The sequence below is a fragment of the Triturus cristatus genome, chromosome 1_2 (genome assembly GCF_964204655.1).
Source record: "Triturus cristatus chromosome 1_2, aTriCri1.1, whole genome shotgun sequence".
NCBI lineage: Eukaryota > Metazoa > Chordata > Amphibia > Caudata > Salamandridae > Triturus > Triturus cristatus.
Window position 1 is genome coordinate 338437181 of NC_140580.1, and position 26082 is coordinate 338463262.

The 26082-nt window shown below is 46.6% G+C and overlaps 1 protein-coding gene across 2 annotated transcripts in view; it reads right to left on the minus strand.

Annotated features, from left to right (window-relative positions):
* Positions 1-26082, minus strand: part of SLC2A1 (solute carrier family 2 member 1) — a 637925-nt gene that overhangs the window by 35077 nt on the left and 576766 nt on the right. Inside the window, exon 1 of one of the 2 annotated variants that reach the window (XM_085603947.1) lies at positions 13230-13598. The exons of the other annotated variant lie outside the window; for it this stretch is intronic. Coding sequence (XP_085460073.1) covers positions 13230-13247 — 18 coding nt within the window. The 5' untranslated portion in view covers positions 13248-13598. Of the gene's footprint in view, positions 1-13229; positions 13599-26082 lie in introns of those variants that run through there. 2 annotated transcript variants of the gene reach the window in all.

The window sequence follows — 26082 nt, forward strand, 5'->3', positions numbered from 1 at the left end:
GAGATAGGTCCTAGGTGACCTACCTTGTCACAACTACAACTTGTGACCTACAAATGACTCTGCCCGATATACCAAGTGCATTAACCTGCTAAGCTTTTGTTTCTGGCATTTGCCCCTTTGTCCTGTACATAAATACAACTCCGTCGCAGTTGCACGCGGAGCTCTTGTTTGGACGAAGCACTCTCAGCTAGACACCCCTTAAAGAACAAACAGTAAACGCACACTTTGCCAACGAGTATGTTTTCACGTTAATTTCCATTGCCAAAGGCAGAATAGATTTCTCTAGGAGCTCGAGCGGTGTGTTCTGTTGTGCAGTCATTTGCATGGATTAACTCTTTCATTTCGTGAAATAAAAGACAGCTGGAGCAATCCTGCTTTATCGTTGTCTTTATGTTTATAAATGCCGTCCTTAGGTCTACACACGCGGCCTTGTGTGTCTTCTCTCCCGCCCCAGACTTCCGGGAGGCTCGATCGGAAGAGCCAATGGGATTGGAGTTTCCCACTCAGCACCGCCCCTCCTTTGGTTCAGTTCACCTTTCCCCTACATACCAAGGCAAGGGCTCAGAGGGTTGATTTACAGCTCCAGCTGAGAGCCTTTGCTCCCCTTTCCCTTCCCCACGATCCGAACAGGAAATGCATGCGACCCGAGGGGCTCACTGGTAGGAGGAGGGCGCACTGCGGAACACGGTGTGCTTCTGGCAGCCTCCAGTCTACGGTACACAGCATCCCATTGGCTGCTGCGGAAAAGATGCTGCATCATCGTGATTGCAGCAAAAAGGATCCCGTACTTTACGGTGTCCTACGTCACATCCCTGGAAGGTGCGATTTAGATGTCTCTCTTGAGACGTAATATTGAAATCTTGGAATACTAAGGATACCCTCCAAAATCGGTCACGTACGGCTCTCCGTAGAACCCCATATCTAATGTAGTTTGAGGCTTGGAACATGTTCCTTGCTTGGCGTAGACGTCACGTCGTTAAAAAGAATTGACATTGTAAGGGACAATAGTCGCACTCATTATAGCGCCTGACGACCCCGCCCTTTGATTTACACGCGATATTAGTATTGATGGGGCTTTAGGCAGAAGTGGAGAATGCGGAACCAACGAACTCGGCATTCCGGCTTCCAAAATGTGTGATCCTGCCCTGATAAATTAGTTTTCCCTTGCCTTGGTCCTGAAAAGTAATCCGAGGGGCATAAATCTAGATTGAATTGAAGTATTAAGTGCTATTTGACATCGGGAAATGTACATTGTTTATAATTTTCAACCTCGTCTAATTTTGAGGTACATTCTCACTGAATGGTGCACTTTTTCGCACCTCTTCATCTTTCGTATTTGATGTTCAAGTTACCCTGGCATCAGAAAAGCTGTGCATTATGGTGAAAATGCTGCTTTCCGCCAGGTAAAAGGTGACCTGCTATGCACCAGGATTCATGCTATTAGCAGAACTGGGTGTCACCTCTTTCTCTCGCTCAGGCGCGCTGCTGCTGGGACAGAAAGGTCCCGCTAGCCTGCCGCGCCCCACCCCGCCCCTACAAGGCGGAAGTGTAACGTGTCCGAGCAAATATTCCACGCACCTGGCCGCTGACGCCGGTGCCCTGCTGAAATATTTACTCACACGTCACGGCTATTTCAGGCCTTGAAAACTCCACTTTCAGGACGACAGCATGAGATGAACTGGGCTCCATGAGTTCAAGAGAACTCACAGTAAAGCTGAAAATGAAAACAAACACAAACATACAAATATACAAAACAAAGGAGGCGGTGTGGCATAGCGAGAGTCTTTTATATATGCGAAGGACTGTAACAGGCCAGCTGAGTACTGTGGTCTAGAGCACAAAAGGCAGGCATACACCACCCTACGGCACCCGTTCTTTGGTCATATATATTTCGACGCCTCGTCAGGGGTAGTAAGCGCTATATAAATGCAATTACAATACATTATACCATTTGTACGGTGACGTAGGCAGCTCCGGGACGGTAATGTACGTGTACATCTATATATATTGTATCGTACAGCGCCACCCTGGTCAAATCAGGGCAGCCACGCATTGGGCGTGTACAATTGAATATAGAAATAATTATTGTTATAATTACACAATAGTATGCACGGGGTGCCTAGGAGACGAGTATACTTTGAGATTGCAGATAAATTTGTGGTAACAATTAGAATGCCACAGTCAGGGATGGCTGCCTGGCGGGGCTTGTTTGGAGAAGATTGTATTAAAAATCCTCACAAGCTTAAGAGGTCACAACGGTGTGTCCACAGAGTAGCTGGGGTATTCGCAAGGTCTGTAGTAAACATTTTAGGATGCCTTCAAGAACGCGGTCTTGGTCTTGCCATCAAAATCTAAGGGACTACAGTGATGATTGCCAGCATTGCTTAACGCCACCAATTGGGTGTATTCTTTGTGGTCGTACGGTGCAATGGCATGTACTGATTGTTCTCAGAGCTTTACTTTAATCTCAGGGCATGTACACTAAACTACAGTGGGCTTTTGCCAAAACATTGTGGGCATTCTTAACCCCTTCGGTGCTCATGACGGAATGGTTCCGTCATGACCCACGGTTGAGCTGTGCTCATGACGGAACCATTCCGTCATGACCACACCCGCGCAAGATTCCGTCAGCACAGCGGCGGAATCTGCGCAGCATCGAAGGGGTTAAGGTCAGCACAATACAATGCTTTTTACTGCAACACCCTGTTCACCAAAATTCAGTGTAGCCAACGGCTCCAGTTGAGGGTAGACGCTGTCCACTTACTATTTTCAGAGGCTGCAAAGCTGGCCACTTAGTGACACTTTACTATTTCTCCCAGAATTCAAATATGCTGAACTGGTCCTGGTGTAATTTTCTGACACTGGGACACTCAGCAGGGCTTATCAGATTCCAGCTTCGCCCATAACAAAAGCTGGAGTTGTGGGGCCACGAAGCCTCTTTTTGTTGGAGTATCCTGGCTAGGAGCTATGGGCAGGAGGGGGTCTCGCACCTAGATGCAATGAAGGGGAAACAAAGGCTCCTTATCACTTCACAGGTAGAAATGATTCAGACTTTGTTCAGTCCCTATATAAGAGATATGCAAACACCACAAGAATGTCAGATGTGTTTGTTGGTGACCCTAGCATTTACAGAAATAATTTAAGTACTACTATTTTCTTTATTTTTTCATAGCGCTTTAGAGCTACTCATCCCAATGAAGGGTGGCAGAGTGATTAACGTCATACACACCGATTATACGTTTACAATAAATCATGTGTACAAAAATATAAAGGATGTGTTACATAAAACAGCGTGGGCTAGAAGGTGTACGAGCCATATGTCCTTTATACCTCATATTAGGATTACAATGTATGAACTGCAAGTAACAACAAGCTTTGGCATAGCCAATAGGTCTCGCCTTTGGGACCGTATAAGTGTTTAGCCATGCAACAGTTGCATAACGAAATACTCATAAGGTCCCAAAAGCGAGACCTATTGGCTATGCCAAGCGGCCTTGCGGCCGGGAAAGTGAAAATGATCGCGATCAAACATCAAAGCGGCCTTGCGGCCGCGAAAGTTAAAGTAATCGCGGTAAAACGCGGCGCGCGCGCACATGCACTGTAGATCTAGGCTGGCCTGGTAGCACTTTTTGGAGCCCTCTCAAGTCTCGCCAGACCAGCGCTTGCGCTGGGTCAGGCGAGACCTAAAAAGGATCTCTGTCTTAAAAGCAGTAACCCACTTACCCATTTACATAAAGTACAAATCGTAATTTTAAAATACAAACACTGCAACGAGGGAGAGGAGTTGTCCTAACGGTTAGGGCGCTCGACCCCGGACCTGGAGGAACTGGGTTCGAGTCTCGGTAATGACGCTAAACATCCTGTGATTGTGGGCAAGTCACTTAATCTCCCTGTGCCTTACAAAAAAATTGAATGTGTCCTCATGTAATGTAACTGGTGCTATGTAAAGCGCTCGGAGACCGGATTGGATTCGGGTCAAATTCGTGCTATATAAAACTCTGCACAAAAAAGCAGAACTAATTTACCTCACATTTCTCCATGTTGCCAATGTGTTTTGTTTGAAGATAAAAAAAAAAAAAGGATAAATTGAGGCCCAGATTGTACGTTTGGCACAACCCCAATGAAAAATTATTTTTTTAAATTATTGTAATGCGATCAAATGTACTGATAGACCTGCTAAACCTGTGTATGGTCTTAAGATCTGATGCCCCTTCCTGTGAGGTCATGGATTGTGATACCACTTCCCGTGATGCCCATTTGATGTCTCATGCCGTGATGTCACTTCCTGTGATATTGTGCGCAGTGAGGTTCACACCCATTCTGCCTAACTTGGTGAGCCCCCCTCTTCTGTTTTTTTTTAGAACTGCACCCCTGGGTGTAATCTCAGTGTAAAAAGACCAATGCTAAGCAGTGGCTGGTCTTTTTATCATGACTTGCTGTGTAACCAGGATTTGCACTACATTGTGTTTGCACCACAGTTTGCTCTGTTTGTAGTCTGCACACAAAAGGGTTGCCTACTGGGTTTAAAGGGGGACTTTTCAGTTACGATTCTTGGGGTCTGATGTGAACTGCTGTTGCCCTGTCAATAAAATGTGTTGTATTCTCAAGGTGTGTCGACATGGCCTTATCACAATTCAGTGTATTCTGGGGCTCAGTAGTACACCCCCTGCTCCCTGTTTTTTGTTACAGGGGGGTCATTCTTCGTTCTAGAAGTACCACTCTCCGCCTTAAAATGGAGATTTCTACATTCCGCTAACATCTAGACCTAACAGCTTGTGTCATACGCGGAGCCAAGGCCTCACCGCTACACGCGTGGCACCGTAGGCAATGTCTCCTAGTGGTATGTGGTGAGCCTGCGCCAATGCAAGGGCGACAATTAGGGCAGGCAGGAGTTTAGTTCAGCATTCCCATGACAGACTGCACACCCCATCATCCACTTCTATCCCTTCCATAGGATGGTCGGGGCTGGGCGGAGGAATCACATCTAGAGAGGAAGGCCAATCCCCTTCAGTGAAGCCATTTTCGGTGTAGGGCCTCATTTTTATTTTTTTGCATCTTCTATATAGCGCGACCTCGACCCGAAGATATTGGAGCGCTTTACACGAGCACCGTATTTACATTACACTTTCAGGCACGGGGAGATTACGTGATTTGCCCAGAATCACAGGATGTGGACGCGACCCCGAGGCTCGAACCCTGGTTTCCAGCACCAAAGTCGGCAGTCTTACCCCTACTGAGGAGTGACCTTCTCGCCAGGCCAAAGCAGGCCACGATTGTGTTACCCAAAACAAGAAAACACTAAATAATCCTGTGTTATCCAAAACAGGAAAGACAGCGCGGGCCGGCAGCTTTCTGGATGCGGTTTTTCCTTTTATACCAGAGGAAGTGTGAAGTGCTCAGAAACCAGCCCTGCTTCCTGGTATTATTGTTACCAGAAAACAGGCGTCGTCCAAACCTGTCAGAAGAGGGTGGTGTGTGCTTTTAGTATTGACAGTTTCGAAGCTAAACCCCGGGCACCGAGACAGGATGGTATAGGCCGTATAGTTCTGTATGCATGAAGAGTCTCTGGTACTACACAGAAGCTGAAGGAAGGGGTCGAGATTAAAAAGGGAGGTTTATGACAAATCACGTTATAATAGCATCAGAGGCGCAACTAGAGCCACATTTCGGGGGAGGGGGGGTGATACAGATTTAGGGGGTGGGGGGGGGGGTGTAATTCTTTCAGCAATAGGCAGAGTGGAGATGCAGGAGCTTTAGGAGTGAAAAAACAACAAAGCCTCGTTAACAAGTGAATGGTCTTTTAAAGACCTGTGAAGCAATCGGGTGGGGCTGCAATAAGACGGTCGCCATGCCGGCCCAGGAAGCTGTCTCAGCCAGGGCTGACACACGATGGGGGTGGAGGCGGGGGGGAAGGGGGCTAAAGCCCTTTGAGCCCTATGGATGTTGTGCGCCTGAACCACATTATATAAATGAACATATATTTGGAGACATAATCAAAATGAAACTTGCAGCCAGCCCCGGCAATTGGGTTTTTAGAGGTAATATGACAGTTTATTCCACGTTGTGCCCTCCACAACTACATAAAATTGACTTATTCTAGGACCCTTGTTGTTCTGTGCCTAGTTTCCCTTCTTGACAGAATTTGAGAGAGCCTAGAAGTGTGTGACTCAAAAACACTAAACTCTGAAAATAAATAAATATTCCCACCGTAGCCCTTCCTGGGTCCCCTTTCCTCAAACTATGGTTAGTGACCCTAAGTCCTCAGCGAACAGCAATACACAGTCAGCATTTTCGACATCAGGCCCCTTCGGAGCCACGCCGGGGCCTGCACTGAAAGAGGCAGGGTGACTGCGGAGGTTGCAACCTGTACAAGGTCCGCCGCCCCCACCACACCGAGACCATTTGGGAAAATGTTTTAATATGTCTGAAGTTGGGCAGGTGGTGGCAGTAGTCGTGTGACATCACATCAGCTAACAAGACTTTACGGGATCTGTTTTGACGGTGGCTATTGCAACCCACCACAGATTCACTCTAGACTGTCTTCAAGGCGCTAGTCACAGGTGTGATGACAGGGAAGACTGCGTGGACAGAAAATGGTGGCCAGTGCGGGACGAATACATTCTCCTAAGAACGTGTAAACATTTGGGTGTTTCAGTGGTCCGACTGCATTCTTCCGCGCGCACACTGATGTCTTCAGTGACAGAATGACGATGGCAGAGTCGGGCCTGACCAAGAGCGAAATCTCAGGAACCGACTACAGTCGCTGTGGAACGGGGGGTTGCTGCACAAGACCAACGGCATAGCCTTGATTCCGCACCGTGCTTTTTTATTGCACCAAACTACAATCTCTCTCGCGGCTTCTTTTTCACCCCTGCTTTCTCCTTGTATCAGGTCTTCTTTTCCATCTTCTCCTTTCTCAGTGTCCTGCTTCTCTTGCTCAGGGGCAACGTCTGAGTGACGAAAAATAAGTCCTGGTCCCCAACAAACAATGCCGCTGCCCGGTACCTGCTACCACCGGCACAAATTAAGCACTGTATAGCTTCCTAATACATCTACTCTGCTTGTGTGGAAATGTGTAGGGTTCACAGTGCGGACTATGTGAGAAGTGTTGCGGGCTTAGTGTAAGCTGAGATGTAGACTTTTCCCACCCGCAGGCTAAAGCAGCCATTGTTGAAGACCCGAGTCTTATAATAGGTAGCTCCACCACAATACATTCTCATGCCACTGGGCTCCGAGGTCAGAGGTCATTCCTCGTCCTTGCCACGGGTGTTCTGTGGAGCTGAGGTCGCCAGGCTGTAATCTTGCACTGGGGCCGGTGTTCCTTAGCTCGGCAGATGGCCTGGGGTCAATAAGGTCGTGGGAGCCTTGCCTGCTGTGCCTTTTCTTATCTTTTCACACCAATCAAGGAGGTGAGGAGCACAACAGTGACGCCACCTAATTACCTCCACGGCCCCCTCCCCCACCTGTTCTTGCAGACCCCGAGCCCTTTAATGGCCTCCTGCTCTTAAGCCGAATCCCCTTCCCCCTCCCGCTGTTCCCTGGAAAGCACATCTGGCAAACTCGGGGACTTGTGAGAAACGTGGGGGTGGGGGAGAGCAGAAGAAGTGTTTGTGTGGGAAGGGGGTGTCAGAAGCGAAAGCAGAAACAGGGAATACAATGCTTTGTATCGCTGTCGACTCTCGTCTCATATTAGGGGCTTTCGGACAGTGCTGGTTTTAGTGACAACCAAAGGATCCTGGGAATTGTAGTGTGATCATTCCTATTGGTAGCGTTGACAGTTCTCGAATAAACTAAGACTGTCTAAACCATCCTTGTGACCTGCGGCCTCATTAACAGTCACACACACAGTTCTAGGCGGAACAGAAATCCTTGTGTGTAGTCATGGATTATACCCTATATAAACAATGTGACCAGTCCTTCTGCAAGGCTCATATGTTGTAATGGGCTACGAGGCCCAGGCGGTGTAAGCCCTCGGATCTGTGTTTCAAAGGATTTTCTGTAAACTCTAAACTGTGATAAAGTGAATGAAAAAAAACATAAGTATGTAGAACAGCAACCTCACCAGACTGGATATTTTGGGGTTTTACATGGAACACATTACTTGGGCCCAGTCTGCTTCTAAGCTCTTAGATAAGAAACCTAAAGGATTTTGAGATAAAACACGGTTTCAGAGAAACACGTCATACGTATGAAACCAGGGCAGGAAGCAAACCGATGCAACCAAATATGAAAACAACAATTTAGTCACAGATGTGTCTGATCAAGTTAAAATTCCATAGATGTCAACCATTGCTGTATTGGAAGTGGGAGGTTCCTTTCGGCAATTTCGTGCGATGTTTAATACATTTCTAACATTTTTTTTAAGACACTTGGATTATTTTAGACCAATTTTAGGAAGAGTTACAGAAAAGCACGGGGCGAATAAGAATCGTTACTGCTCACAGCCCTCGAGTTCTTGCATACGTGGGTTGTAAGAACGTTAACAGATCATACAGTTTGAACCAGGGGCCGCTGGTATTGATTAGACCGGAAGGGGTCCATTTTTGCTGAATTTTACAATGTGGTTCGAACCTCAGAATCTAGGGGGGGGGGGGGGGGGGGGAGAATACAAAAAAAAAAAGGAGTACTCAGCGTTTTTGAGAATACATTTGCAAATGATGTGTGAGACGCCCCAATCACACCTGCACGCCTTTCATGATGCCCAGGGGGGTAAGGTGTGGGGGGGGGGGGGGGCATTTTTCATTCCAATGCTTCCTGCGCTACGCCTACTGTGGTACATGTAGTTTAAAGCTAAGCACGCGCCCGTTACATGCTTCATACCTTCATTCACCCGCGTGTGCTCACCGGGGAAATAAAAATGTGTTTGTTTCAGTTCACTACAAAGTGCACTCATGGAGCCATGGGATGAGTATGCACTTGCTCGCAGGTCACGGTATGAGAAAGCTGTAATCACACAAGATATGAGCGGAGTGGCATGAGGGATGGCTCAGGAGAGGGAATGGGCCTTGATGTCATGGGGAAAGAGTGAGTACTCTGTCGCGAGGGATACGTGTGCACCAGCGTGACAAGAGGAATGGTGAGCCTGGAGTGGACACTATCGTGATAAGACCAGTTGGGAATGGGCACAAAGATCACGAGAGAGGACTGTAGTATGAGCAGGGATGTCACGTGAAGTGAAATGGTAGGTGCGAGAGAAAAGATGTGTGTGAAGTGAGCTATGATGTCATAGAAGTGTAGAATGGACGGTCACAATAGAAAATAGTGAGTGGGTAATAAAGACACAAGAGACTATTAAGGAGTGAAAACTCAAGTAGGAAGAGGCGATTGTGAACTGGGATCGATGTCACGACAGAACGGAGTGGGAACTCATGACACACGTGATGATTGTGGACTGGCATCTGATCTCACAAGATACGAATATAGAATGATCAGTGAAAACTATGGACAGGGCACTAGAGTATTGAAACATTAACAGGGACAGGTCAGTAACGTCACGAAAGATGGGTCGTGAGGGCACAGGGGTCACAAGAGACAACTGGGGAAGGGGAAGTTATGTAGCACGAGGCGAGTGGAAAGTACTGTGATGTCATGAAAGCCGAATGCGAGATCTGACGTTATAAACAAATCACGAGGTGTGTCTAGTCAGCCCATGTGACATGAGGTGGAAGTTTCAGAAACAAGAGATCGGATGAAGAAACCACAGCTGACAGAAGCTACCAGAGACGAGTTGGGAATGTGTACTCGTGCCACAACAGGCAGGCCAATCTCACACTGATGTAGTCTGTGTGTGGATGTTTCGACCCAAGAACTGAGATTTCCACCCTGGTTATAGTCACTTATTGGAGTGGAGAATTGAGCATTGCAGCCCTAATCCTTACCAGAAACAGCGTACTCTCGTTGCAACCAAAAAAAAAAACACCCCTCTCTGCCTCTGACCTCGGAGATGTCTAGCTGTTTACCTAATAAGGTCTTATGCTGTGCTAGAGGCAGTGGTGGCCAGCAAGACAGTTATTTCTCTATTAATATCGAAAAACCTAATTTGATTCACACAAAAATGCTACCCTCCGATGCTCAAACCTAAGTGTTGGTACTCAAAACCATCGAGAGCAAAGTAGAAAAACGTATGCTTTTATGCGGTTCTGTGTAACATAAATAACCCTGCCCAAAAAGCAACGTTTTAAATGGGCATGACTGAAAGAATGATGGATCAGAATGGAGCAAAAACATAAAAAATAACCTCTACTTTGCTTCGTCAAATGCCCCTAGCCCCGCCCACACCTCTATTTTATAGAGTACTTGCACTCACTTGTGCCCATTCAAAGCACTGGTGGCAACCCTTTTCGACTTAAGACATACTAGGGCCGAATGCGCTGTTTAGCCAACGATGTATCTGCATCGCTGCGTCAGAGTCACTGCCCGCTTTGCAGAATCTGACATGTGGCTGGCTGTGAACCTACCCTATCATCTTTCAATGGTACAGTCGTATTGAGTAATCTCCCCAAACCTTTAATGGTAGATCCCCAACATGGCAACAGTTTGCTTCAGAAATACAAGTTATAGAGTAATTGGTCTGCAGAGAAATCTGCCTCATTGTAAGCAGAGCTTACAAGTCGATAAATATCCCCATTTGCATCGGGGTGTAAACTAAGGCATTTCCGACACTGACTAATCCCTAAAACATGTCCTGCACAAAGGTTTGGTCTCTTACGAATGGCGCGTGACATACTGACACGGCCCTAAGTGTCTGTCTGGAGCACAGCCTGTGAGGAAACTCCTCAGTTTAGCAATTGGCTGAACCTGGAGCGTCACTGCCGCGGACTAAACCACAGCTAGCCAGTAGGAAACAGCTACACGTTTCCCGTGGTACAATGCGCATCTGGGGCTCACTAGCCAATCGCTGCTTAACCCCTGTTCCCCAATGCGCACTCAGACTCCATCTTCTTGGAGATGCTGCATCCTTTCCAGGCTACGCACGTCAGAGACGTAAGCCTGGCCTCGCCTGACTTGCGTCGCCACGCACGGTCTGTGTATGTTGCTGTTACTACGAAACCCGGCTAAAAATACTGCAGCAACAAGTTGCTATTGAGGACGAAGAGCTGGAGCAATGTTAGTGGAGATGCAGCTGCTATGCATTTCCATTTCCGATTGTATTAAAAATCATAACGCTTCTCCCCGCCCCTGCAGTCAGTAGAAGCGAGGAACATCGCAGCAAGACGACTCGCACAGGGAAAACACAGAGGCCGGCTACAGAAACAATTTCAATCTTCGGGGGTCTACCAATTTTGTAAACCTGGCTGGGCTATTGGGACGTGTATTTACCATCAGCCAGATACGTTAATGAAGGCCGTCTACATTTTAATGGCATTCGTTGTAAACCACTGTTGTATAAAAACCAATACATATTTCAGTGAGACGAAAATGATCACACACACACCCTACGCCCCCAACATAGATCAAACCACCTATCTGCTCCATTTCTATGCCCTCTTTTTGTTTGTTTGTTGCTCGTAGTCCTACTAAAGGCTTAAAACGTCGTTTATCTACTTGGCTCCCCAGCGATGACGGTAAGCAGGGGTCTACCGTATGTCATACACGAGGGAGTAACTCCTGCAGGCAAGGTTCCACCCTCGTCTTCCGAAACTTGAAAATATCATAACTCGACCCACAATAAAAAAGTGCAACCTGGATGGAACTTGGAGTTTTGGTTCCTTCTCACCTCAAACTTTCGAGTGATGGATTTGGGGTTAGGGCGGGGGAGTTTTAGACCAACTGAGTTGACTAGGTTCCCCGTAGTCCGCATCCCTCCCCCCCAAAACACCTTTCTGTGGTCCGGTGCTTCCGACCAGGAGCCCGTCACCCGAAGGGAAGAAATAAAGCCAGGATTCAGGCCCCACTGCCTGCATTGTTTGACTCTCACTGCTGCTCTCCATCACCTTCCACAAAGGGAGTGGCGACGCAAGGTTACCCTGGGCCCCAGCGCAAGAAAAAACCATGCCCTGTTTTTTAGTTGTAAAAGAAGACAGGCACTTGGCTGAAGTGGACCCCTCCATAGACGTTTTAATGTAGGGGCAAACTACGCAATTCCCCAGGGCCCTCGCCTTCCAAAGGGGCACACCGGAAAATTGAATTTCTCTCAATGTAACATCTGTCTAGACCACCATTTTGTTATCTAAAATTCGCTGCCTATGTCTCTCGCCCTACCCAGCGTCATCTTGAGATTCTTTTTTTGTACACATCTTCAGATAATTTAGTATCGATTATATAAAATGGGCTTGAATTAACTGGAAATTGGTAATACAATGTAATTCTTTTCCTAACAGGGGGCCCCAAATTGGGTCTTGCCCGGGCCCCCGAAGTTCTTGAAGATGACACTGGACCCTTCATCCCAGGGCACTCTGGTGCACTGTTGATATCTATGCACCCCTCCCCCCCCCCCCCCCCCAAAAAAAATTAAGACCACATCAAAGTAGCAGAGAAATACCAGTACCGTCCCAAAGCACGCCCTGACAATACCCATGCACCGGAGGGTAGCATGCCCAGCACAGCAGTATTAAAGAGTGATCCGGGCACTATGCCTTGTCCTCGGACCCAGTCCGCTACAGGAACTATACATCATGGCGCCATTGCATCCACGCTGCGCTTAATCCATAACATATCACATGGCCGTATAACACGATAGTCTCTTACAGCTGAGCATTACCAGGAGACGGTTAGGACCGTATAGAAGAACATAACAGCATAATAGAACACAACATACGACATAGCACTCCATTCCAACATAGCACGATATAATACAAACTTGGCAAACAAAATGTATCACAGCATGGCACAACGCTAAAAACAGAGGCAGACAGCAAGCCCTGCACAGAGAACATTGTAAACATTGCGTCTTGTCCGCAGGCACACATACAAGGGCGTGATGCCACCATGACTCATACCGAGCCGCAGAAACATACCAGAGCGGGTACATTTCCAGTCAGATAATATTCCCCCCCTGCTCATACCGCACGCGGGTACTCTTCCTGGCCCACGCTCTTTCTGGTATATTGGTTTAACGCTGCTTTCATCGACTTGTTACGGTAACATGTCTACGTGTCATAGGTATTTCAAATTACCAAAACGAACAAGAAAAACACGCTAGTTACGTTTCTAGAAAGTGGCGTTGTTGGCACTGTTATAGTGGAATAGTCCTAATACTATATTTAATCCCCCCTTCCCCGTTCACTCACCTTACTTCCTGACTCCATGCTGCAGTTCACTCTCGTCACAGGGGCTGATGCTCCTGGAAGCCTGTCCGATCGGCGCTAATGTAGCGCTCTATGTAGAATTAACCGCCTCTTTCCCGGGCTCGGTATTCTCAAAGTAGAAAGAGGTGTAAAAGACTCGTTTAAAAAGTAGTTCTGGGTATACTCTGCCCGGCCACTACGCGGGGTTTCCGGTGCCCCTGAGATATTCGCGCCTATAGAGCACAACCCGTGGTTGGTAGGTCGCGCGCCACGCCTGGTCTGTGGTCAGAGATGCTTCTGAAGGATGCTGGTCGCAGATACTGCCTACAGTCGAGCCTCCTGCGCATGTGATGTTCAGCTGCGGTGAAATCTAGCCGGCTGGCTGGCAGGACCGGTTTATACGCCGAGACCGCGCCCCCGTCGCATCCGATTGGTCTTCAGGAACCGAACCCACTTTTGCCTCCGAGGGTGTGCGCCCAGACGTCATCTGCCTAGCCTGTCACCCGATGCCTCCCCACACCCTTCCCAGCTGCACACAGTGAGCCTGTTCTTCCCCCTTGTCGTCTCTAGGCTTTACATTCCTGCTTGCTAGTTTGTTGCAATAAGTACCCGAATGCTGCAGAAGTACAGTAAAGCTGATTTGAGAATCACGGTTTCCTTGGGTGATATTGTAGGGTGGGGGCGTTGCGTGGTACACGGTGCTGCTGCCACAGCTCCTCGGCTCAATTGTAAATATATAGCGTTTACTCTGCCATCGCCTCGTCGCGGGCAGTTAGCACTATATAAATACAAGTAAGCACGGATAATCCTCGAAAGTGGGCATATTGGAGGCCAGAAAGTGCCACAGGCGGGGCTTTAAGTGGGCCGGGTCTCACCTGCAGTTTTTTTAGGTCTCGCTTGACCCAGCGCATGCGCTGGTCTGGTGAGACTTATTGAGAGGGCTCCAAAAAGTGCTACCAGGCCAGCCTAGAGCTACAGTGCATGTGCGCGGGCGCACACGCCGCGCTTTACCGCGATTACTTTAACTTTCGCGGCTGCGCGTCCGCTTTGATGTGTGATCGTGATTGCGATCGTGATCACTTTCACTTTCGCGGCCGCTTTGCATAGACAATACGTCTCGCTTTTGGGACCTTATAAGTATTTAGTTATGCAACTGTTGCATGGCTAAACACTTATAAGGTCCCAAAGGCGAGACCTATTGGCTATGCCAATGCTTGTTTAAGGAGTCTTCGAAACGTGCCTGCTCACACTTCTCACTAGTGGAGAAGTTACGGGGTGATGTCATGCCAGGTGAGCGTTATAGGGGAAGGGAAATCCTTTAAAGAGTCATTTTCTCTCTGGATTTCTCTTCTCTTTTTGAAACTCTGTCGTGCTGTCACCAGGGCTTTAAGTTGAAGCTTTTTCAATATTATACACAAGCCATAGTTGCAGCTTATTTATCTTATGCAACTAACAACCATTGACAAAGCCAATAGTCCTGACTTGTTGTAGGTATGTTGCAACTTGTATATCTAGATGCAATGACAGAAAGAGCAAATGTTGGCTCAATGACCATTCCACCCCCATTCTAGACATTCTCGCCCCCCAGGTTACAACATCATCAGACACGAAAGACCGATCAAAAGGGGTGGCGGACTAGCCATCATCCACAAAGTAGGAATACTGCTTACCACACTAAAACCTACAGAATACCTGACTCTCGAGTACCTGGGTGTTGAACTCACAGGCATCACGCCTATTACATTTCACACCATCTACCATCCCCCGGGGGAGCGGGCCCTCTTCACCAAAGAACTAACCGACCTAATAACACGTTGCTCCCTAACAGACACGAAATACGTCTGCCTGGGTGACCTCAATATCCACTGGAATAACCCAGAAGACACCACAGTCCAGACCCTCTCCAACCTGCTTGAAATATCCAACCTCAAACAACTCTGCAATGAACCAACTCACATCAAAGGAGCAACTCTGGATGCGATCATCACCAAAAATGAGCTGATCTCTCTGTAAGTGATTTCCCCCATTGTCTGGTCTGACCACCACCTTATACTGTTTAATATTGACTCGCAAGTCAGATACCAACCAATACAGTCTGGCATACCGAAGCACTGGAACAGGAACATCAAAGAAGTCCCTATAACCGAACTTGAATCCAGGATTCATGCCCTTCTTCAGCCCCAGCCTTCCACTTTGTCGGCTGAGGACCTCACAGCTCACTTCAATTCTACAATGACGGAGGTATTAGATCAAGTAGCGCCACTCAAACTCAAACAGCTGAGACCAATCAAATCTAAATCTTGGTTCAACGTGGATCTTAATAACGAAAGACGACAACTCAGACAGTCGGAAAGGACTTGGAGACTAAACCCATCGACTTTACATCTAACGCAACTCAGATCTGCGCAGCTGGCCTATAAAAAAAACACATCTTCAGAGAAAAGGCTCCCTACTTCCGCAACCAACTTGACCAGGCGAAGAATATACCTAGAGAGCTCTTCAACATTGTTAAAAGTCAAACAAATGGCACATCCTCACATGAAATCAAAGCCACCAAAGTTCGTTGCAAAGAAATTGCCTGCTTTTTCACAGATAAAGTAACAAAAATTGAACAATCCTTCATTCAAACCTCAAATCCCCCCTCCCTCTTATCCCCTCAAGCTCCATGGACCAAACAGAAAGAGATCAGACCAAGAACAACCAAGTCTGCCTCCAACCAAAAAATAATGCTCACTGGTCAGACTACGAACTCATGTTGGAAAACAAGGTCTTCAACATAATTGCAAGCTTAAAGCACTCTTCCCACACTATGGACCCCCTCCCTTCCACAATAGTAAAACAACTCAATCACATCATTACCCCTTTCTGGACAAAAATCATAAACTCCTCTCTCACATCAGGCTGTGTCCCAGACTCCCTTCAATTCGGACAAATCACACCCATACTCAAGAAACCAGGAGCCGACCTCAACAACCTCAGACCTATCTCCAACCTCCCGTTCCTAGCTAAAACATTGGAGAAGTGATTGCTCCGACAACTCAACAAACACATTGACGATTTCAACCTCCTCAACACCTTTCAATCGGGATTCAGGAAAGGTTGTAGCACCGAAACAGCGATGCTAAATATTTCTGACGATATCCACAGAGCCTTAGATGAAGGCGAAGCCTGTCTCCTCATCCTTATTTACCTATCTGCGGCATTCGACACGATAAATCATCCAGCTTTACTTGAGACTCTGAAGAAGCGCTCTGGCATTAATGGCTTAGTACTAAAATGGTTCACTTCCTTCCTTCAGCACCGTTCGCAACAAATTAAAATCAACTCCTGTCTCTCGAGGCCAACATAAGTCACACTTGGGGTCCCGCAAGGATCAATCCTCTCACCATCCCTCTTCAATCTCTTCATGGAACCCCTGACAATCATTCTGAAACAAGCAGGAGTTAACTACCACCTATATACAGACGACACACAAATCTACTACAAAATCAAATCTCCCAGCGACATCCATCACCTCAATGTCACACTAACCAAGATTCAATCTTGGTTCAACGTAAATCACTTAAAGCTGAACCCAGACAAAACAGAACTAATACTGTTCTCTCCAAAAAGTAACCACCGACCAATCCAAGACTGGATCAAGAATCTCGATGCCCTACACTGCTCCCTCGTCCTATCCGACTCGGTTAAGTCACTAGGCATTACCCTGGACAAGAACTTATCAATGAAAGACCACATCAAAAACTCTGCAAAAGGTGCACTTTACTCACTAAAACACCTCAAGAAAATTAAACCTTTCATTCCCCAAGATGATCTCAAGACAATAGTACAATCCCTAGTCCTCTCCAAACTGGACTATGGGAACGCCATCCTAACAGGGACATCGAAAGCTCACCTAGCCCCACTAAGGTCAGTCCTCAACATGGCGGCCCGACTCATTACTGGTGTAAAAAGATTTGATCACATCACACCAGCTCTCTACGCCCTCAAATGGCTTCCCATGGAAGGTAGATGTCTTTACAAACTGGCCTGCATCACACACAAAACCCTTCACCTTAACAACAAACTAGTAAAAGCAGGAAAAGCCAGAACGCTGAGAAGCTCCAACTCACTTCTTCTCATCCCTCCGAAAGTGAAAAAGAAAACCACTCGGTGCCGATCCTTCTCTGGTAATGTGCCCAGGATGTGGAACTCACTCCCTACAGACCTCAGATGCAACCCCTCCTTCTCCTGCTTCAAAAGGGACTTGAAACTCCATCTCTTCAACAAATTCTTTACCGACCAAGGTCTACTAACCTAGACTCTGGCTCTGATAACCTAGTGGATTCCCCCCCCCACTTGATCATCAAGGATTGGTGGTTACTGGACTACGCCATCCACCTACTTTATTTTGTCTCCCTCCCCAGTACTGTTTGCCCAATTATTATGGTTTTTTTGTTGTCTATATCTTTCTTGCCTCCTTAGATTATGCTATGTAATGCTACCTTTCTCTCTCACTGTTTTGCCTAATTATTATGCTTTTGCTTATATATTTCTGCTTCCTTAGATCATGCTATGTAATACAACCTTTATCGCTTGTGTATCTGTAAAGCGCTCTGATACCCATGGGTCAAACTAGCGCTATATAAAACTTTTAAAATAAAAAATAAAAACAAGCCTGGCGGCGCACTGTGCTACGCACAGATTTTTAGCTTACGAGTTTGTAAACCACGCCATGCGTCGCTCGGAATGTCAACGCCCTGGGCGGGGGCCCAGCTCGTCCAGGCTTAAGGACGGGCCGGAGCCCACTTTGCAAAAAATAACATGGACTCGATTAGTTAATCAGTGTGCTTACATTGAAACGTGCTCGTTCTCGCTACCCCGAGTGTTTATTAATGAGAAGTGTTGGTACACTCGTTGCGAGCTGGTGCCCTCTAGTTCAATTTGAAGAGTCAGTACCCAGTACTTGACAGTACCTGCCCATTCAAAGCAGGCGAACTCGCCAGCGCTAGCGTCGCCGGCTCGTTTCACTGCACACCCAGTGAAATCCTGCCAAGCGGCGATGCAGTGGGCGTGTCTGCAGGGCCATGCCCCGCCCCATGAACCCAACGGCCTTGCAAGTTCTCAGATATCCTTGTGTGACTCAGGAGGCAGATGACTGCAGTGATTTAAGATGGGCGAATGTCGAGCCAGGCCGGCTAACTCCCGTGAGCTGCGCTAAACTAGTACATGCGCGCACCTGTTCAGCAACAGAGCAAAAGAAAGGTGCAGTAGAGAGGAAAACTAGCCTGAAATATTGGACCAATCAACGGAAGTGTCACAAGATTTGTCACAGTCCTCTCAGTGTGTTCATTGTCACCTTTATAATGGCAGCACCAAAGATCCGATTGCCCGAGCACGTGTTTTGTACTACTTAGCTTGAATTTATATAGCGCTTACCAAACTCATTGTGAGACGTAAAGCGCTCGGCCGACGACACCCCCCCCCCCCCCTTGTCAGTGCAGAACTGGTACCAGGGAAGGACAAGAGCGCTAGCACTGGTCGCAAGCCTGGCACTTGGGAGGGTGGAGGTGAGGAAGAGGATTCGGGGATGGGAAGCCACCCCCATGGGGAAGTGGTTACGCCCAGTTTGTACTGGAAAAAAGATGCGGTTTCAGTAGTTTATTTCTTGTACGTGATAAATATCTGGGGGAGGGGCACTAGTGGATCACAAGTGCAGCACGATGATACGTTAAAACAAGTAGGGAGATAACATTCTGAAAAAATATTTATGTTTAGAAAGGCTATGGGAACTCTACATCCTCTCCTCTACTTCCGCGCCCTAGCTGTGCACACTGTGTTTCATGGTATGCAGTTTGCACAGTTTGCACAGTGTTCCTGCTGGGCCCTCACACAGGCCAGATTCAGGGGTCAGGGCACCAGATTGAAGGGCTTTCGTGTATCCCCTCCCCTCAAGTGATAAAAAAAACCTTTAACTCTCCGACCAATGTTTCGATTTAATGGCTCTATAAACGCACCCTTTGCCAATAAGAGATGCAAATAATGATACACTAGGCTACACGGAAGCTACTAGTGCTGCAGCTATAGACAAAAGAATAGGTGTGATTCATGCACAAGAGGTATTAAGACAAGACGGAAGGACTGATCTTTGGCAATAGCAGCAACACTTGGAACGACTCGTGGTGGCCTTCAGACCTTGGACCCGCACCCACTCCCTCCAACCATGGCAAAAACCTCGGGAGCATCATTGCCAACAAGTTCACCATGAAATCACAGGTTAACTAAGTCTCTTCCGCCTGTTTCCCTTCTTTACGAATTCTACGTACGATCGATCTTCAAGTGGCTATCCCCACACACAAGACGCACCGTGACACAAGCCCTAATGTCCAGCCGACTGGACTACAGCAATGTTCTCTTTGTAGGAATCACCACACACTTTCTACAGAGACTGCAGATCATACCGAACGCCACAGCCAGACTCATCCTCAGCCTGCCCCTACAAACCCACATCACACCCACCCTCAGGCAACTCCACTGGGGCTCCACATAAAAAAGAGATGCCAATTCAAGCTGCTGACCCACACACACAAGGCTCTACACAATCATTGACCCACCTACATTAACCACCACTTGAACTTCCACAACCATCGAGGAGACTAAGCTCCGCCTCCCTTTCACTTGCCCAGACTCCTAGAATCTACCGAAGCAGAAGTGGAGGACATCCTTCTCCCACATCGCAGCAAAGACCTGGAACAGCCTCCCCACGCACCTCAGGACCATCCTACCACTTCCGAAATTCCTAATGGCCCTCAAGACCTGGATGTTCGAATATGCCTTCTGGGCTTGCATACACATGGATACCCTATTGGGTGATTAGCCACACTTTATAAATCTTAATTGATTGATTAATTGACAAAGGATGTCTTTCTTGAATTCTTTGAGACTGTAATCAACCACACAGGACTTATAAATGATACTGCACCATACTCCCTCGGAGCCTTACTTGGTATCGCCAAAAACAAACAAAATCCGAGCGCTCCTGCCCCACCAAGAAATTAACTATCAGCTAGGAATGTATTCTTCCACTAAATTAGACCACCAGCACAGAGACAACAAGCAAAAACCAGTAACCACCATCTGTCTACCTTCAAGATTTCTGCATGAATACCTGCCAGGCCTGATGTTAAAACCAGTGACGGCCCGTGTAGGGCGTTTTACCGGGGCGGTGATGTGGCGCAGAGGAGGGGCAGGGTGGGGGGTTGCAAAATGCGGCAAACGGCCGATTTCAGGTAAGTTACGAAAAAAATTAATAAAACGAATTTCGTTGCGCGCGCTACATTGCCAAATGCGATGCAGCACGCGCAACGAAATTCGTTTTATTAATTTTTTTTGTAACTTACCTGAAATCGGCCGTTTGCCGCATTGTGCAACCCTCCACCCTGCCCCTCCTCTGCGCCACGTCACTACCCCGGTAAAACGCCCTACACGGGCCGTCACTGGTTAAAACTACTAACAAAGATAAATCTATACCTTTCCTTTCGGACCTAAACGCTCTGAAACAACCAGATTCCTTAGGGAGCAAAACTGATAACAGTTTGATGTCCAGGGGAGACTTCACTACAGAAAGCACTTGATGGAGGGCATGAGTGAATTATGAACAACTGAATATACAACGATTATTAAGTCCAGTCGTTGACTATCAATATCATAATCCTTGAATCACTGTAGCTTAAAGATTCACGAAAATGTTGATCAAAAATTAGGAAAATTGCCCTTCTCTGTAAAATCCTACATCCACGCTACAGAAGACACCACTCCTCATCTCTGCTAATACATCACTCAAAATGCCTAAAGAGATTGCCTAAAGAGATTATTTACACTATCTCCCATACTCAATGTTTTAAATCGAACCATATCAATTTTAACAACCTCATTCTAATAACCCCTCGCGCTGTAGTGGATAAAATCCCTACTATCAATATAGCAAGAGAATAAATACATTCGACTTCAGCTGTAAACCCAACCTCATTCACAGTTTGAAATACCTGACCCCTAAAAAAGCCATAAAAGGATAGTCTAGTCTTTAGTTATGTCCAGATCAGAATATTGGATAATGTTTCTCACTGACTTTCCCGACAATTGCAATAATCTCTAAATCATTGTTTATCATGTACACAAATATAACTGAGCATATCTTACCTGAACTGAATTCTTTGAACTTGCTCCCCATTGCCAAACGGTGCATACTTCGAGTAGAGTGAATAACCAATAGGGCTGTACATCCTAAAATGCCTAGTTATTTAGCACAAAACCGCATATCCCGGGAAAAAAAGTAATGCTAGAAATAGGGGACCTGGGCTTGAATTTCCAAACTTATGAACGCTAAGAATTCTACCTTATTATTCTCCAGAACAGCACCCAATCAGGAATCACATTTATCCTGCCCTGTCGAAGGCCCTTCGTACATCGTATTTAAAAGAGAAATCAAAAAGCTCCTATCTCAACTCCAAATTCTCATTATCACCATCCCACTGTTTGGGCAAACCAGATTCTCCACTATAATACTGCAACATCCTACATGACTCTGACGTTATTCACCTTTAGTCAGCGGCAGTTCGTCCAATATGGCGGAGGATTGTCCCCCCCCCCCCCCCCCGCCAGCTGCCTCAAAAGGGCAGGAAAGGAGAACTAAAATGGTAATAAACACCTTTTATTATACTTTTATTTTTGCTTTTAGTAGCAGGCTGCAAGAGGACTGGTGGGCACTGTTGCCAGTGTGCATGACAGTTTGGCGGGCTGACTCGGGACGGCCAACCCGTCATGCGCACTGAAGCTGTCTTCAGCCCGAGCTGCGTTCCCAGGTTGGAGAGAGTATGCACAGGCTCCTAGTCTCATTGGGAGCACAAATTCAGAGCGCTCAGGCCAGTCCTGACACTGCTCTCATGACACGAGAACAGAGTAAGGATTGGCCGCAGAGGAGTCTGGGAGCCTGTGCCTGAGAGAAGAGCAGGCCGCGGCTGGCTGCAGGGAAGTTTATTTATTTATTTATTTTGTTTCCCCCGCCACTCTTCTGCAACACCAGCCGCTACTACCTTTTAGTTCTATCTGAGACCTTAAGATCCACTTTGAACACCTACCGATGTGTGCATTTATTATCACTGCTTAAGTATTTAAACTAGTTCTCTGTGCCGAGTAGTTTCGGTACAATAAACTTTCTAAATATACACTACAAATTGCGTATTTATTCATGCTTGTATGTTCAAGTGAGGGATTCCTCTCATTGTCTCTCTCCATTATAAAGTACTCTGACATCCAGGTGATGTGGTCTGCGTTATAAAATACCCATGGCTGGCTTTAACGCTGGTAACGCGCGGTGCGACAATGCTTGTTGGCGTCCCCCAATCACTACCTCCACCATATATTTCCTTGCCATCACCCTTTACCAGTTCCTAAGTCTCAATAGCCACTCTCTCTCAGATGCATTTAAATAGTTATATAGCGCCACTCATACCAGTGTAGAGAGTCAGAGCACTTTGCATCACACACATATTACAGAGAGACAGTCAATCATAAGTTTGTAAATCAGTCCATAGGAAATGTTACATTAGACAGAGGCTTACAAGGTGTAGGATTGACATGTTGTCCATACAGGTAAGCAGTAGAGTTTAGGAGTGCTTGGTCCAAAGAAGCACAAACTCAGAATTAAACAAGCATTGGCATAGCCAATAGGTCTCGCCTTTGGGCCCTTATAAGAGTTTAATCATGCAGCACATATCCCAAAAATAATAACTTTAAAATAAGAGCGTGGGTGGGACTAGGGGGCAGCAACTGGAGTGAGAAGTGATCAGCAGCAGGAGGCTGAGAGAGGGCATCCACGGGAAGAGGGTGGGAGACGGGAAAAAGCAGCACTCTTCCAGTGCCCAGAATCACAGAATGTTAAGCCGACACAGAGGAATAAAAAAAAAAGCCACCAGCAAACCAGCCGAGGAACGACTATTTTCATTACAAACTATCGCCATGGACAATATCTAGTAAAACATAAATTCTTAAAGCCTGACTGGAATTAAACTACCCTACACCCTAATCTCTAGCCGGGGGGGATGGGAATTGGCAAACTGGTAAAGCGCTTGGTTAGTGCATTTCACCTCTTTCATGGTCATTTGTAATCCCGCTGCATACATGCGCATTATGAGTGCCTAGAAGTGAGCGAAAGAGGCATGGTCTTCTTTGTCAATGATACAAATGATTTTACAGCACTCCTTATTACCATGTCCTTTTGGCGCTATTGAGTGCACGCCTCGAATGTTGAAATCTGTGTGGCACAAAAATAAAATTATCTTTCTGCACTTAAACGGTGGAAGAGCGTTGACAGTACTTGCTGATAAGGCGCCTCACCTGAAAGCCCTGCTCTGATGCTGGGCTTCAGAAGAACCTGTCTGAGCGAGATTTACTGCTGGAGAGAAAGCATGCTGTGTACATGACACACCCCTGCACCGGATTCCTAAATGTAAAGTTGGTGAAGAGGAAAGTAGCCTAGCTCGCTGCTCGGAGCCTCAGCGGGTGAGTGCAGCATTTGCATGAACAGAGAGGGGCACCAGTGAAAGGGGGGTGATCTGCTTCAAATCATACTATCTGCCTGCAGCAGGTACTAGTGCACACAAGCAAAATGTATAGATGTGTACCGATGAAACTGAGAGTAGGAAAGCCGGCACTGCTGAAAAGCGGGACACTACAGGCAGTGTGCACAGGTGAATAGGGGTTCACTACAGGCAGCATGCACTGGTGAATGTGGGCTCAATACAGGCAGTGTGTACCGGAGAAAGCGAGAGGTGCACAACCCGCACAGGTAAAAGCAGTGCTTAATTTGAGCAGGTGCTTTCCGGTGCTCAGCACCGGCACCTAATCCTCAGCACCGGTGCTTATAGCTCCAGTTAAGGACACACTCATTTGGAAAGCACGTGATTTTCCACAGAAACACAGGATTTTGAGCCACGCCAAGACTCGAACCCTATTCCCCAGCTTCGAAATCAGCAGCTCTAGTCATTAGGCAAAGTTCTCTCCGGAATAATAAGTGCTGGGGCTCTAGTCAGGAGGCACTTTGCACAGCACATTTCTCCCGTTAGCGCTGCCTTCTAAGGAGAGCCCGGCACTTTTTATTTTACAAATTAACCACTGGGTAAAAGCGGGCTCCCTGCTAGCACTGCGTTGCAGCGACTAAAGAGAAAAGAAACAACAAGTTTCCATGACGTTTTCAAAACACATTAGACTTTTACCTATCACTTTCATGTGTGATTACCTCGTAATTAAATATTATTCACACTACTCCGCGTGCACCCCCCCACTCCCCAAAACACGTTCGGCAGTTGAACAAAATAAATACAACTTCTCAAAATGTAAGAGTGTTGCACTCGATTTTTATGCTTTTGAAGAAAAACAAGGAACATTATCACACAGCGCAGAGTGGCGATTTACCGATTGGTTAATTTTGGTATTGTCTTTTCTAGTCTCCCACACTGAGACTGCCAATGCCATCTTCCAGGCAATTATTTTAGTAGCATCTATGGTAAGTCAGCTGTCTCTCCTCAAACCCCACGAACAGCCTTTTTGGATTAAATAAACAATCACTCCAAGTACTCTAAAAGTACCTCTATTGCGACGACAGAAAACATTGCTTACCGTTTTGCTTAAATATTTTGTTAAATTCAAGACGGCTGCCCCTCGATGTTATTCGGTAGAGTGAGTTGTTCGAGCATCTAACGCAGCAGTCTTCTAGAGGGTAAATGAAGCTGCCATCCTTTCTCAAAGGTCAGTGTGATGGACAATACTAGAAGCACAATCATAGATCATCCCCCCGTACAATGCCACCACCCACAAGCAGAAGACAAATGAAAAACTTGGAGCTCTGATGCTACCACTATTTTTTGGTCTCTGATGACACACTTCACTCACTATCAGCAGAAAGCCAAAAGGACAAAGTCGCTGATGTCTGTCTGCAGTCACTCCTATATATGGAATGTGCTCGTCTAACCAAACATCCGCAGAGCCTATAGCAAAAGGTTGTTCGATGCAAGTAAGGAGGAAAATTTTTATGGCAAGATTACCAAACACACAGCACCCTACTGTGGGGGAAGAGAACAGAGGCAGTGAACGGCAATATAGGCCACTTCCAACTGTCCGATAACAAAACCACGTTTGAGTGAAAAAAAATGTAAACTCTCCTCTATAGGTATAAGAGAACTAGTTCAACCTTATTAACGGCTTGACCATAGATGCGCAGCCAATATTCTTCTGTGCACCTCTGCAGTTTGCACTGTTCAGTCCCTTCTCTTTAATGAGTGCTAATGTGCACTTAGGATTGCAATGAGAAGACATGCGAGGTGTCACTTTTTCACGAAAAATGCATCACAAATATTAGGGAAACATCTGAAGAAAGCAAGCTAGAAGATTCATGACAATCCAACAGTTTTGACATTTAACATCCTGTGATTAACACTTCTACAACTTGAAATAAATGGATTTTAACAAGAACCAAATTGTGAGCTTGATAAATATCTTCAAAGAGCAAAAGCCTGCCTGCAAGGCAAATGTAAACAAGCGCGGCCGTGCGGCCACGCTAATAACAAACAGATGGCTCCTGAGGCTCGCTCCTGCAAGGTGGATGCCCTGGCATGCACGAGTTTCTAAAAAGTGCAGACCGATTCCAAAAGGTCATCTCCTAGAGCAGCGCATGCACTGCACTAGGTTCGACTTAAAAAGGAACACCATAGTTTGGGGTGCTCTTTAATAATTTTTTTTTTAAGTTTAAAAGAATTTTATTAAGTAATGAAAAAGGAAAATGCAATAGAGAGTATCAATTAGGAAGGAGGGGGGAGGGAGG